This window comes from Oncorhynchus masou, chromosome 12 (genome assembly GCF_036934945.1).
Source record: "Oncorhynchus masou masou isolate Uvic2021 chromosome 12, UVic_Omas_1.1, whole genome shotgun sequence".
Classification (NCBI taxonomy): domain Eukaryota; kingdom Metazoa; phylum Chordata; class Actinopteri; order Salmoniformes; family Salmonidae; genus Oncorhynchus; species Oncorhynchus masou.
This window is the reverse complement of record NC_088223.1, coordinates 34,506,225-34,521,494: the sequence shown is the minus strand read 5'-3', so window position 1 is coordinate 34,521,494 and position 15,270 is coordinate 34,506,225. Positions and strand designations below refer to the sequence as shown.

At 48.0% G+C, this 15,270-nt stretch overlaps 1 protein-coding gene across 1 annotated transcript; it reads right to left on the bottom strand.

Moving 5' to 3' along the window:
* Window positions 1-3,165: 3,165 nt before the first annotated feature.
* LOC135549077 (tyrosinase-like) lies at window positions 3,166-12,053 on the bottom strand. The gene is made up of 5 exons (XM_064979139.1): window positions 11,226-12,053; window positions 6,082-6,298; window positions 5,528-5,675; window positions 3,517-3,698; window positions 3,166-3,419 (listed from the first exon to the last, which is right to left on the bottom strand). Exons 1-5 carry the CDS (start codon window positions 12,051-12,053, stop codon window positions 3,166-3,168), a joined length of 1,629 nt encoding a protein of 542 aa, XP_064835211.1.
* Between the last annotated feature and the right edge of the window lie 3,217 nt (window positions 12,054-15,270).

Genomic DNA, 15,270 nt, shown 5'->3' with positions numbered 1-15,270 from the left:
GTTGGGGCTAAACAGTGTGGTAGTTGGGGCTAAACAGTGTGGTAGTTGGGGCTAAACAGTGTGGTAGTTGGGGCTAAACAGAGTGGCATTTGGGGTAGTTGGGGCTAAACAGTGTGGCATTTAGGGTAGTTTGGGCTAAACAGTGTGGTAGTTTGGGCTAAACCGTGTGGCATTTGGGGTAGTTGGGATAAACAGTGGGGTATAAATAGTGGGGTACTAAACAGTGTGGTAGTTGGGATGAAACAGTGTGATAGTTGGGGTAGTTGGTTGCTAAACATTGGGGTAGTGATAGTTGGGGCTAAACAGTGTGGTAGTTGGGGCAAAACAGTGTGATAGTTGGGGTAGTTGGTTGCTAAACATTGGGGTAGTTGTGGCTAAACAGTGTGGTAGTAGGGGCTAAACAGTGTGATAGTTGGGGCTAAACAGTGTGGTAGTTGGGGTAGTTGGTTGCTAAACAGTGGGGTAGTTGTGGCTAAACAGTATGGTAGTTGGGCCTAAACAGCAAGGTATTTGGGGATAAATAGTGGGGTAGTTGGGGCTAAAAAGTGGGGTGGATGGGGCTAAACAGTGTGGGTAGTTGGGGCTAAACAGTGTGTTAGTTGGGGCTAAACTGTGTGGTAGTTGGGGCTAAACAGTGTGGTAGTTGGGGTATTTGGTTGCTAAACAGTGGGGTAGTTGTGGCTAAACAGTATGGTAGTTGGGCCTAAACAGCATGGTATTTGGGGAAAAAATGTGGGGTAGTTGGGACTAAACATTGTGGTAGTTGGGGCTAAACAAAACAGTGTGATAGTTGGGGCTAAACAGTGTGGTAGTTGGGGCAAAACAGTGTGATAGTTGGGGCTAAACAGTGTGGTAGTTGGGGCTAAACAGAGTGGCATTTGGGGTAGTTGGGGCTAAACAGTGTGGCATTTGGGGTAGTTTGGGCTAAACAGTGTGGTAGTTTGGGCTAAACCGTGTGGCATTTGGGGATAAATAGTGGGGTAGTTGGGACTAAACAGTGTGGTAGTTGGGATGAAACAGTGTGATAGTTGGGGCTAAACAGTGTGGTAGTTGGGGCAAAAAGGTGTGATAGTTGGGGCTAAACAGTGTGGTAGTTGGGGCTAAACAGTGTGGTAGTTGGGGCTAAACAGTGTGGTAGTTGGGGCTAAACAGTGTGGTAGTTGGGGCTAAACAGTGGGGAAGTTGTAAACAGTGTGGTTGTTGGGGCTAAACAGTGGATAGTTGGGGCTAAACAGTGTGGTAGTTGGGGCTAAACAGTGTGGTAGTTGGGGCTAAACAGTGTGGTAGTTGGGGCTAAACAGTTGGGGTAGTTGGGCTAAACAGTGTGGTAGTTGGGGCTAAACAGTGTGGGTGGTAAACAGTGGGCTAAACAGTATGGTAGTTGGGCCTAAACAGCATGGTAGTTTGGGGATAAACAGTGTGGTAGTTGGGGTGTGGTAGTTGGGGCTAAACAGTGTGGTAGTTGGGGTGGATGGGGCTAAACAGTGTGGTAGTTGGGGCTAAACAGTGTGTAGTTGGGGCTAAACAGTGTGGTAGTTGGGGCTAAACAGTGTGGTAGTTGGGGCTAAACAGTGGGGTAGTTGGGGCTAAACAGGTGTGATAGTTGGGGCTAAACAGTGTGGTAGTTGGTTGCTAAACAGTGTGGTAGTTGGGGCTAAACAGTGTGGGGGCTAAAACAGTGTGGTAGTTGGGGCTAAACAGTGTGGGGCTAAACAGTATGGTAGTTGGGCCTAAACAGCATGGTATTTGGGGCTAAACAGTGTGGTAGTTGGGGCTAAACAGTGTGGTAGTTGGGGCTAAACAGTGTGGTAGTTGGGGCTAAACAGTGTGGTAGTTGGGGCTAAACAGTGTGGTAGTTGGGCTAAACAGTGTGGTAGTTGGGGCTAAACAGCATGGTATTTGGGGATAAACAGTGGGGTAGTTGGGACTAAACAGTGTGTGTTGTAGTTGGGGCTAAACAGTGTGGTAGTTGGGGCTAAACAGTGTGGTAGTTGGGGCTAAACAGTGTGGTAGTTGGGGCTTGTGATAGTTGGGGTAGTTGGTGTGGTAAACAGTGTAGTTGGGATAAACAGTGGGGTAGTTGGGCTAAACAGTGTGGTAGTTGGGGCTAAACAGTGTGATAGTTGGGGCTAAACAGTGTGGTAGTTGGGGCTAAACAGTGGGTAGTTGTGTTATGGTAGTTGGGCTAAACAGTATTTGGGGATAAATAGTGGGGTAGTTGGGGCTAAACATTGTGGTATTGGGCTAAACAGTGTGGTAGTTGGGGCTAAACAGTGTGGTAGTTGGGGCAAACAGTGTGATAGTTGGGGCTAAACAGTGTGGTAGTTGGGGCTAAACAGTGTGGTAGTTGGGGCTAAACAGTGTGGTAGTTGGGGCTAAATGTGGCATGTAAATAGTGGTAGTTGGGGCTAAACAGTAAAACAGTGTTTAGTTGTTGGGCAGTTGGGGTAGTTGTAAACAGTGGGGGGGATAAACAGTGTGGTAGTTGGGGCTAAACAGTGTGGTAGTTGGGGCTAAACAGTGTGGTAGTTGGGGCTAAACAGTGTGGTTGTTGGGGCTAAACATTGTGATAGTTGGGGTTGGGGCTAAACAGTGTGGCAGTAAACAGTGTGGGTAGTTGGGGCTAAACAGTGGGGTAGTTGGGGCTAAACAGTGTGGTAGTTGGGGCTAAACAGTGTGGTAGTTGGGGCTAAACAATGTGGTGGTTTGGGGCTGGGGTAGTTGGGACTAAACAATGTGGTAGTTGGGGCTAAACTGTGTGGTAGTTGGGGCTAAACAGTGTGGTAGTTGGGGCTAAACAGTGTGGTAGTTGGGGCTAAACAGTGTGGTAGTTGGGGCAGTGTGGTAGTTGGGGCTAAACAGTGGGTAGTTGGGGCTAAACAGTTGGTAGTTGGGGCTAAACAGTGGGGTAGTTGGGGCTAAACAGTGGGGTAGTTAGGGCTAAACAGTGTGGTTTGGGGTAGTTGGGGCAGTTGGGGCTAAACAGTGTGGTAGTTGGGGCTAAACAGTGTGATAGTTGGGGCACAATGTGGTCAAACAATGTGTTAGTTGGGGCTGTGTGGTAGTTGGGGCTAAACAGTGAGTTGGGGCTAAACAGTGTGGTAGTTGGGGCCATTCTTGGGGCTAAACAGTGTGAGTTAGGGCTAAACAGTGTGGTTGTTGGGGCTAAACAGTGTGGTAGTTGGGGGTATCACTATCACTGCTGATGATGAGAGGTTCCCATTCTGGTCGGTGAAATGCTGAACTCTTCTCCCCACGTTGCCATGGCCACACACCCCAACACACCCGGGTCATTGTCACAGCTACCACAACCACAGTCATAGCTACCAGGGCCCCCAGGACCAACGCCCCTAGCAGCCAGGGCCACGCCTCCATCATCAGTTCCAGGTAAGGGTTGAGAACCTCCGATATCCTCTGGTCTGAAGGGGAGGGGAGAGGAGAGGAGGAGTCCTTTACAATCCTTCAGGAATTCACAATTAAAACATGCCTATTACCAACAACACACACGGTACGTACCTGAGTCGAGCATGTAGGAGTATTCGTAACCCAGGTCTTTGCTGGAGGTGAAGTATTCTATGTTCCTGTGTAGAGGTATGAAGGGCACCATGTGGTACTGCCTGTTGTGGCCGATGGGAGCATTGAACTCTGGGTATTGGGTCTGCTCTGGAGCATGTCTCCTCAACCACTGCTCATAGATACTAGAGAGAGAGAGAGAGAGAGAGAGAGAGGGAGAGAGAGGAGAGAGGGGAGAGAGAGAGAGAGAGAGAGAGAGAGAGAGAGAGAGAGAGAGAGAGAGAGAGAGAGAGAGAGAGAGAGAGAGAGAATTCGATCCAACCAAATCACGAGAAAACAAAAAGATAATTACTTGACTCAATGGAAAGAATGAACCAAAAAACTGAGCAAATTCGAACGCTATTTGGCCCTAAACAGAGTATACAGTGGCAGTATACCTGACCACTGTGACTGACCCAAACGTAAGGAAAACTTTGACTATGTACAGACTTAGTGAGCATAGCCTTGCTATTGAGAAAGGCCGCCATAGCCTGTCTTCAATTGAGAGCGAGGTCTGCCTATGTGCACACTGCCCACAAAATGAGGTGGAAACTGAGCTGCACTTCCTAACCTCCTGTCAAATGTATAACCATATTAGACAAATATTTCCCCCAGATTACACAGATCCACAAAGAATTTGAAAACAAACCCAATTTTGATAAACTCCCATATCTACTGGGTGAAATATCACAGTGTGCCATCACAGCAGCAAGATTTGTGACCTGTTGCCAGAAGAAAAGGGCAAACAGTGAAGAACAAACACCATTGTAAATACAACCCATATTTATGCTTATTTATTTTCCCTTTTGTACTTTAACTATTTACACATCGTTACAACACTGCATATATCCAAAATAAGACATTTGCCAAGTTAACAAACAGATTACAGACCATTTTGAATCTCACCGTACCTTCTCCACTGTGCAATCTGGTTTCAGAGCTGGTCATGGGTGCACCTCAGCCACGCTCAAGGTCCTAAACGATATCATAACCTCCATCGATAAGAGACATTACTGTGCAGCCGTATTCATCGACCTGGCTAAGGCTTTCGACTCTTTCAATCACAACATTCTTATTGGCAGACTCAACAGCCTTGGTTTCTCAAATGATTGCCTCGCTTGGTTCACCAAGTCCTTATTTTCGATAGAGTTCAGTGTGTCAAATCAGAGGGCCTGTTGTCCAGACCTCTGGCATTCTCTATGGGGGTGCCACAGGGTTCAATCCTCGGGCCGACTCTCTTCTCTGTATACATCAATGATGTCGCTCTTGCTGCTGGTGATTCTTTGATGCACCTCTACGCAGACGACACCATTCTGTATACCTCTGGCCTTTCTAATACACTGTGTTAACTAACCTCCAGATGAGCTTCAATGCCATACAACTCTTCTTCCATGGCTTCCAACTGCTCTTAAATGCAAGTAAAACTAAATGCATGCTCTTCAACCAATCGCTGCCCACACCTACCCGCCTGTCCAGCATCACTACTCTGGACGGTTCTGACTTAGAATATGTGGACAACTAAAATAAACCTAGGTGTCTGGTTAGACTGTAAACTCTCCTTCCAGATTCACATTAAACATCTCCAATCCAAAATTAAATCTAAAATCGGCTTCCTATTTCGCAACAAAGCATCCTTCACTCATGCTGCCAAACATACCCTCGTAAAACTGACCATCCTACCGATCCTCGACGCGATGTCATTTACAAAATAGCCTCCAACACTCTACTCAACAAATTGGATGCAATCTATCCCAGTGCCATCCGTTTTGTCACCAAAACCCCATATACTACCCACCACTGCGACCTGTATGCTCTTGTTGGCTGGCCCTCAGCGCACAAAACCACTGGCTCCAGGTTATCTACAAGTCTCAACTAGGTAAAGCACCGCCTTATCTCAGCTTGTTGGTCACCATAGCAGCACCCACCATCTGTTGTGTGTGTGTGTGTGTGTGTGTGTTTGTATGTGTGTGCTCACCTGTCTACGTAGGCGTGGTGCAGTAGGAAAATAGGGTCATTAGCTGACCCCTGAACTGAAGACATTGAGCCATTCATGAAGATGTGAAGAGAGGCATGCATCCCCATCACCCTACTGTTACCCAGGCCTGTCTGAGGGTTCCCAAAACCTATAGGTGAGGGGTAAAATGTCAGAGGTTAGAAAAGGTTAGAGGTCATCCCCCTAAACCACACTGTTACCTAGGCCTGTTACACAGCCAAAACCTAGAGTTCTCCAAAACCTAGAGTTCAGGGGTTAGAGATCATCCTCATCACCACACTGTGACCCAGGCCTGTCACAGAGCTGCCGGAACCTAGAGGTCAGGTGTCAGAGATAAGTGGTTAGATGTCATCCTCATCACCACACTGTTACCCAGGCCTGTCACAGAGCTGCCGACACCTAGAGGTTAGGGGTCAGAGGTCAAGGGTCAGAATACAACACAAGAGTTAAGGTTAGAACAATAGACACTAGAGTGTTCTAGAACTACTGACTTTCTAGAGGTCTAGAACTAATAACACACACACACACTTACTTACCTTCCATTGTGTTTCTGAAGCTGAAGTTAGCGGAGCGGTCCATGGCTCCCGTGTCGTAGTCACGAAGACTGACCGTGAACTCCACCTCTGCTGCCGTTGGCAAACGCGGAACCAAGTTACGGTTGTGGTTGCCAGGGTTACGCAGCAACGGCCCCTCGTTGCTGCCGTCACACAGCACCCCCCTCACGCTGTAGTCTTCCGCACGCGAACACATCACCTACACGTACACACATACACACACACAAATCTATAGAATCAGGACGACTGCATACCACATGATTGTGTTAGCCTGCTGAGCTAAAGCCATGCTTAAGCTTTAAAGTAACTGTCCAGTGAAAATATCACTTTTAAAAGTTCATATTCTCTTAACACCTACCCAAATAAAGTTGTTGACTCATCCTATACTCGCATCTGTGGCCAAAGCATAAATTGGAGAAAAACACTTCAAAAACCCCACCTCAAACTGATCTTTAAAAAAATGCTTGCTATTTCCTCATAGCGGATGACATTATCCTCCAGAGGAGGATGAGCTGGCCAATCAGGGGTCTACTTGCATGAATATCTTTTATGACCGGTATATGCCCACACTATTCTGTTGTTGGGGTACGTACTCCCACACCATTCCAACACAGAAAAGCTTATTTTTAACATACTTAATTACCAGCTTTTGGAAGGAAAACGATTTCCCTCAGATCTATAAACTGGTTGATTCAAGCCCTGAATGCTGATTGGCTGAAAGCCGTGGTATATCAGACCATATACCACGGGTATGACAAAACATTTATTTTTACTGTTCTAATCACGTTGGTAACCAGTTTATAATAGCAATAAGGCACTGTCAGGACCCAGTTACGAACCTGGGTCTCCGGAGTGAGAAACAGTCACTTAACCAACTGAGCCACGAATAGTCAGCAGAACGCAGAAGATGAGGCAGACACAGCAGTACTTAAGACGGTGTATTTAATAAAGTAAAAGGAGAAGTCCTTCAATACAAAATGGCAAATCCAAAAGGTGGTAGGTATAGCACAAAAAAGCCTCAAGAGATACTCAAAAAACAAAAACAGAATTCCACAAGAGCGTCCACCGGAATCGACAAGAATACACAGAACACTAGGGCTGGGTGCTAACATACAAACACAGAGCACAGGACTGAGGGAAACTAAGGGTTTAAATACAATCAGGGGAAACGAGGCACAGGTGCAAATAATAATGGGAATCAAGGGAAAAAACATAAGGTCAAAAAGCACAATGGGGGCATCTAGTGACCAAAACCCGGAACAACCATTTACATTTACATTTAAGTCATTTAGCAGACGCTCTTATCCAGAGCGACTTACAAATTGGTGAATTCACCTTCTGACATCAGTGGAACAGCCACTTTACAATAGTGCATCTAAATCATTTAAGGGGGGGGGGTGAGAAGGATTGCTTTATCCTATCCTAGGTATTCCTTGAAGAGGTGGGGTTTCAGGTGTCTCCGGAAGGTGGTGATTGACTCCGCTGTCCTGGCGTCGTGAGGGAGTTTGTTCCACCATTGGGGGGCCAGAGCAGCGAACAGTTTTGACTGGGCTGAGCGGGAACCCTGGCCAAATCCTGACAGAATCCCCCCCCTAGGAACGGCTCCTGACGTTCCTACCAGCTCTCTCAGGGTGGAGGGCCCTGAACTGACGAATGAGGTCAGGGTCCAGGATGTCTTTGGCAGGAACCCAGGAGCGCTCCTCGGGACCGTAGCCTTCCCAGTCCACCAGATACTACCAGGACCGTTGCACCCGGCGGGAATCCAGTATCCGATGGACGGTATAAGCCGGCTGGCCTCCAATGACACGAGGCGGAGGGAGGTCTGTCTGCCGGGACAAGGGGAGAAAAAACAACAGGTTTTAACAATGAAATGTGAAATGTGGGATTAATCTTAAGGGATCTGGGTAAGTGTAGGCGATAAGAAACTGGGTTAACTCTCCTGGCAACCTTGAAGGGACCGATGTATTTCTGGGACAGCTTGCGAGACTCCACCCGTAGTGGTAAGTCTCTTGTGGAGAGCCAGACTCTCTGGCCGGGCGCAGGGTAGGCCCGGGACGGCGACGTCTGTTGGCTTGTTGTTGGTACCTCTGTGAGGAACGCATAAGATTAAGACGGGTCTTCCTCCACATAAGCCGACAGCGTCTGACGAACTTCAAGGCTGAAGGCACTCTGACTTCTGCCTCCTGGTCCGGGAACAATGGAGGAGCATAGCCAAACTGACACTCGTGCGGGGACATACCAGTGGAGGAGGAGCGCAAGGTGTTGTGCGCGTATTCGGCCCAAACAATAAAGGATGACCATGTGGACGGGTTGTCACGAGTCATACATCGGAGGGTGGTTTCCAGCTCTTGATTCATCCTCTCTGTTTGGCCGTTGGACTCCGGATGGTACCCTGAAGATAGACTGGCAGAAGCCCCCATGAGTTGGCAGAAGGCCTTCCAAAACCTTGAGGCGAACTGGGGACCTCTGTCAGAAACCATATCTTGAGGAATGCCGAAGACTCGGAACACATGATTAATTACCAACTCAGCCGTTTCCTTGGCAGAAGGTAACTTAGTCAGAGGGACGAACCTGGCCGCCTTTGAAAACCTGTCGATTATGACTAGGATAGTAGTATTGCCATGGGATGGAGGAAGTCCAGTAATAAAGTCCAATGAGATATAGGACCAGGGTCTGTGGGGAACAGGTAAAGGGTGAAGGAGTCCTTGAGGGCGGAGGTGAGAAGATTTGCCCTGGCAGCACACGGGGCAGGCATTGACGAAAGTGGCAACGTCTTCTCTTATGGTAGGCCACCAGAACTTACGCTGGATGAACTCCAAGGTGCAACCTACGCCCGGATGACAGGTGAGGCGAGAGGAGTGCCCCCACAGAAGGACCTGAGTCCTCACTGCCTTGGGGACAAACAACCGATTGGCAGGACCTCCTTTCGGGTCCGGTTCGCTAGCTTGAGCACGTCTCACGGTATCCTCAACTTGCCACGAGATCGGAGCCACAATCTTAGCAGCAGGAAGGACAGGCATGTCCGTGTCATCTCGAATGGCAGGAGCGTAGACTCGGGACAGGGCATCCGGTTTGAGATTCTTCGACCCGGGCCGATAGGTGAGGATAAACTGGAATCGATTGAAGAAAAGAGACCATCTAGCTTGTCTAGAGTTCAACCGCTTCGCCTGCTGTATATACTCCAGATTTTTGTGGTCCGTAAGCACTTGAAACGGGTGAGAAGCCACCTCGAGCCAGTGTCTCCATTCCTTCAATGCCATCTTAACCGCTAGGAGTTCACGATCCCCCACATCGTAGTTCCTCTCAGTCGGGGTAAGCCGGTGTGAGAAGAAAGCGCACGGATGAAGCTTCTTGTCTTCACCCCTCTGAGACAGGACAGCTCCAACACCAACCTCTGATGCGTCTACCTCCACCACAAATGGTTCATCCGTAGTCGGTAGTATCAGGATGGGAGCAGAGAGAACGCGCTGCTTGAGTCCTTGGAAGGCCGTCTCAGCTTCTCTTCCCCACAAAAACCTTGCATTGCCACCCTTGGTTAAAGCTGAGAGAGGGGCTGCCACCAAGCTGAAGTTCTTGATGAACTTGCGGTAAAAGTTTGTGAAGCCCAGGAAACGCTGAACTTCCTTAACGGATTTGGGGGTGGGCCAATCCGCTACCGCCCCTACCTTCCTGGGGTCCATTTGGACTCGACCGGGTTCCACTACAAATCCCAGGAATTGTACTCGGGATTAATGGAATTCACATTTTCCGGCTTAACGTACAGATGGCTGTCCAGGAGGCGTTTGAGTACTTGTCTGACATGCTTAGTGTGTTCTTGAAGGGAGCTCGAAAAGATGAGGATGTCATCCAAGTAAACGAACACAAATATGTTAAGCATATCCCTAAGCACATCGTTTATGAGCGCTTGGAACACCGCTGGGGCGTTGGTCAGGCCGAAGGGCATCACCAAGTATTCATAGTGACCAGTAGGCGTGTTGAAAGCGGTCTTCCACTCGTCACCAGGTCTGATCCGCACAAGATGGTATGCGTTCCGCAGGTCAAGCTTAGTGAAAACAACTGCTTCCTGGAGCAGCTCGAAGGCTGTGACCATAAGGGGTAGCGGGTAACGGTTACGGACGGTTATGGCATTGAGTCCCCGGGAGTCGATGCAAGGACGTAATCCACCGTCTTTCTTGGCCCCAAAGAAAAACCCTGCTCCCGCCGGGGAGGTGGATGGACGCATGAGGCCTGCTTCCAGAGCGTCCTTGATGTAGGCATCCATAGCAGCTCGTTCGGGTGGAGATAGGGAAAAGATCCGACCCCTGGGGGGGCAAGTGCCCGGAAACAGGTCGATGGGGCAATCGTAAGGTCTATGGGGTGGTAGCATGGTGGCCCTCTGTTTGCTAAACACCAGTTTGAGGTCATGGTAACACTCGGGAACTCGGGTCAGGTCGATGGATTCTAAAGACTCGGGAGTAGAACTCTGAGAATTCTGGAAAATACAAGTAGCTTGGCACGTAGGACCCCACTGCTTGATAGTGCCCATAGACCAGTCGATGTGAGGGTTATGGCTGTGAAGCCAGGGGTATCCAAGGACGAGAGGGAACTCGGAACAGGAGATCAAATGAAAGTTCATCAATTCCTGGTGTTGTGAAACTGAAAGTCGCAAGGAGGTAGTGACATGAGTGACAAGTCCAGATCCCAAAGGGCTTCCATCCAATGTAGTAACCCTCATGGGGTCACTTAGAGGTTCAGAGGAGGAACGCCATTCTCCTTCGCCCAGACACCATCCATGAAGTTACCTGCGGCTCCAGAGTCTACCAAGGCTTGAAGGTGAAGCTTGTGGTTGTCCCAGGAGAGGGTGACTGGAATGAGCAGACGGGAGTTGGACGGATGGGAGGAGGTTATGTTTCCCGTTACAGTTCCCCCCGGTCTGTACGGGACAGAGCGTTTCCCTGGAGCCCGGGACACGTGGAACGGAAATGGCCCGGTTTGCCGCAATATAGACAGCGTCGCTCCCTCATCCGGAATAATGCCAAGGTGACAGTGAGAATGAGAGGAAGGGAGGAGAAAATAGGTAGGCAGGAGAGGTGAAGAGAAAAGAGAGAGGAGGATGGAAGACAAGAAGAGGATGAGAGGTGTCTCACCCTCCAAGAAGAGAACACTGAAGCGGGGCTGATGAGGTTGGGGTCTCGAGGGCTCCAGGCGCCCATCAGGTCGTCGGTGCAGACGTCACAGCCCTGCGCGTCCCGCCAGTCCCAGTACGGGATGGAAAATTCAAAGTCCCCGGTCAGCTTCCGAATATCACGCTCCCAGTGCAGCAGGTACCCACGGTGCCACGGCAGAAAGGCGGGAGCCCAGTGTGCGAAGTCCACATCTGTCCAGACATTCCCCGGTCCACCGAGAAGAGCATTCCTCGAGACATAGTAGTGTATCCACACAAACACGTCATAGGTCGAGACGTCAGAGAACAGTGGGGTGCTCCCGTTATTCATCTCCCGGTAGGTCCCGGTAGCTATGACGTAATCCTGGCTGACTGTATGCTTGGCCAGGTTGAGGTAAGAGATAAGTTTCCGCCTTTCCGCCGCCGAAAGGTGAAACACGTTCCGCCTCACGGACTCTCTCCTCTCCCCGCACTTAGTACCAAACAGCCCGAACTGGCATTCTCCGCAGTTGAACCCCAAGTAGTTAGAGGCGCACTGGCAGGTCCGGTTATAAAACACCAGAGGCCATCTCTCTCTGTCGTCCAAGCCGGAGAACGGGTAATTCAGCCCGTTGGGTAGATCCGATACCTCCACATCCCGGCAGAACCCCCTGCCAGAGCTGGCCCCGCAAGCCGAGCCATCCCCATCCCAGACCGGGCAGCACTCCTTAGAGAGCAGGGCCTCCGTGGTGGCGCAGAGACGGGGAAACTGCTGCTGGGATAACCGCACACACTGGAGGAAAAACACACCGTGGAGGAGCAAGAGCCACATCGCAACACTTCACCACACACACCAACACGAACACAGCTGTCCAGGCCTGTCTTGTCCTGTCACACACACACCAGCCCGCTGACGTGCCTCGAGTCACTGAGAAGAGGAGTTGGTAAGTAGAAGTGAGATAAGACGAAACCCATGTAGCTACTCCAGTCAGATCAGAGTCACTCAGATCCGACTCAACTTCTCCTCCCACCCCCACACTCCCCCCTCTCTGGACCTGTGGTCACATACCTCATGATCCCGGGGGTGAGCTTGTTTCATGGGCGGGTGGTTCCCTGAACACACACACACACACACACACACACCGAGGGTCTTTCTCATACATTTTGACGGACTAACCAACGGATATAATTTATTTAATTACACTGCAGGTTTCAGGGAAGGTCTTTAAGGGGTAAATACATGTAGAAAAAAGCATATCCATGTATTTTTTGTATCACTAAAGCACTAGCCTACGGGATTCAGTGAAGGCAATTGAAATGTGACTTTATAGAAAGGATGACATTTTGGTTAACGTTTCTTTCTTTTACTGTGCTTCACTTCAAGTTTCATAACCACAGAGTTATGTTGTCGTTATTAAAGTGTTTTCACGTTTCTCCATTATAATTCGGTCCGGTGTTGTGTTTGGTATTTCACTGCGTAAAGATTGAGCAGGCAAGAAACTGGCATTGCATAGGAGAAAGCATTACAGCCAGGCGTCTAGCCTATATTTTTGTTTTTTTAATGTTTTTGTTTGATTAGGTTTTTGTTTCAAATGTTTAGTTTATTTTAAAAAATCGACTATAAACCAGATTTTCACACTTTGCCCTCAGACAAAATAGTCAGAAAGTAGTAGTCAGTTCAGAAAGCAAACTGTTATCTGTCACATATGCTCTTTCTCCCGCGCTCTAAGTCGCCATGCTCCTGCGCCTCAGCTGGGATCGACAGGTTCCCGCGCCTTTTTAGCAGAGGTGACTGGTCCGCTCCTGATCCCCGGGATCGTCATCTTGGTCGAGGTCCTGGGGCTGGAGCCGCGCGTCGGGGAGGGGGTACTGTCACGTGTGCTCCCTCTCCGGCCTCTAGGTCACCAGGCTGCTCGTTAAGGCGCACACCTGTCACCATCATTACGCGCATCAGCGCATTATGACACTCACCTGGAATCCATCACCTCCTTGATTACCTGCTCTATATATGTCAATCCCTTTGGTTCCGTGCCCAGGCGTCATTGTCTTTGTCTTTGTCTGTGCGTTGTTCATGGTTTGGCTCATGTTACGTTTATTTATTAAAACGCTCACTCCCTGAACTTGTTTCCCGAATCTCAGCGCAGACGTTACAGTATCCCAGAGAGTAATAGGAGAAAAATCATCTAGACAAGCATATTCAATTATGATTCATGATGGCGAATAAATCAGAAATCAAATGTCTCCACACAACATCACAATTGAGTCCCTTATTATTCGTTTCATTCAGACAGTGTGTGAAAAAAACATCTCTTGCAATAGCTTTGAATAATAAGAAGAGACTTGATTTGTCCAAGAAACACGAGCAAATTGGAGATTTTTGGTCCCAACCGCCGTGTCTTTGTGAGACGCAGAGTATGTGAACTGATGATCTCGCATGTGTGGTTCCCACCGTGAACCATGGAGGAGGAGGTGTGGTGGTGCTTTGCTGGTGACACAGTCTGTGATTTATTTAGAATTCAAGGGGGCTAGTTACCCCTCCGACCCTACCTCTTTACGCCAGAGAAGCGCATCACAGGACCATCACGCTGCTGGGCAGAGAGAGAGAGAGTCATTCGCTCTAGACAACACTAAATGCCTTTATTGTCCAAACCCTGTCTATGAACGATGTTATAGGCTATATATATATCAAATCCTGCACTCAGTTAAATGTGAAGATGAACATTTATAACGGTTGAGTTCAGGGGCATCATCAGTGGTGAAAAAAGAACCCAATTGTCGTACTTGAGTCAAAGTAAAGATACCTCAATAGAAAGTTACTCAAGTAAAAGTGAAAGTCATCCAGTAAAATACTACTTGAGTAAAAGTCTAAAGGTATTTGTTTCTAAATATACTTAAGTATCAAAAGTATATGTAATTGCTGAAATATATTTAATTATCAAAAGTAAAAGTATAAATCCTTTAAAAATCCTTATATTAAGCAAAGCAGACGTTTTAAAAATGTATGGCTAGCCAAGGGTACTCCAACACTCAGACATCATTTACAAACGATGGATTTGTATTTAGTGAGTCTGCCAGATCAGAAGCAGTATGGATGAGTACGTGTTCTCTTGATAAGTGCGTGAATTCGACCATTTTCCTGTCCTGTTATATTATTTTGTTTAGGAATGTAGTGAAGTAAAAGTAAAAGTAGTCAAAAAATATAAATAGTAAAGTAAAGTACACATACCAAAAAAAATACTTAAGTAGTACTTTCAAGTATTTTCTACTTAAGTACTTTACACCACTGGACGTCATGCACCCCAAAAATCTGCATGTGCTGCTGGAGGGTGGTCCTCAGTCCAGAAGTTGGAGAATTTAGCATTTTTCAAACACCAGAAACAGCTTATTCCTGCAATCTAGAGGCACACTCATTATTCTTAATTCTATTAACCTCTTGAAACTCTGGGGGCGCTATTTCATTTTTGGATGAAAAACGTTCCCGTTTTAAACAAGATATTTTGTCACAAAAAGATGCTTGACTATGCATATAATTGATAGCTTTGGAAAGAAAACACTCTGACGTTTCCAGAACTGCAAAGATATTCTCTGTGCGTGCCCTAGAACAGGAGCTACAGGCAAAACCAAGATGAAACGGCATCCAGGAAACCAGCAGGATTTTTGATGCTCCGTTTTCCATTGTCTCCTTATATGGCTGTGAATACGAGAGGAATGAGCCTGCCCTTTCTGTCGTTTCCCCAAGGTGTCTGCAGCATTGTGTCGTATTTGTAGGCATATCATTGGAAGATTGACCATAAGAGATTACATTTTCCAGGTGTCAGCCCGGTGTCCTCCGTCGAAATTGGTGCGTCTTTTTCAGCTGCCGGTATTTTTCCATGCGATTCTGAGGGGGAAGCAGGCTTCCACGAACTGCATATCAATGAAGAGATATGTGAAAAAACACCTTGAGGATTGATTCCAAACAACGTTTGCCATGTTTCGGTCGATATTATGGAGTTAATTCGGAAAAGGTTTGACGTTGTTGGTGACTGAATTTTCGGTTCGTTTCGGTA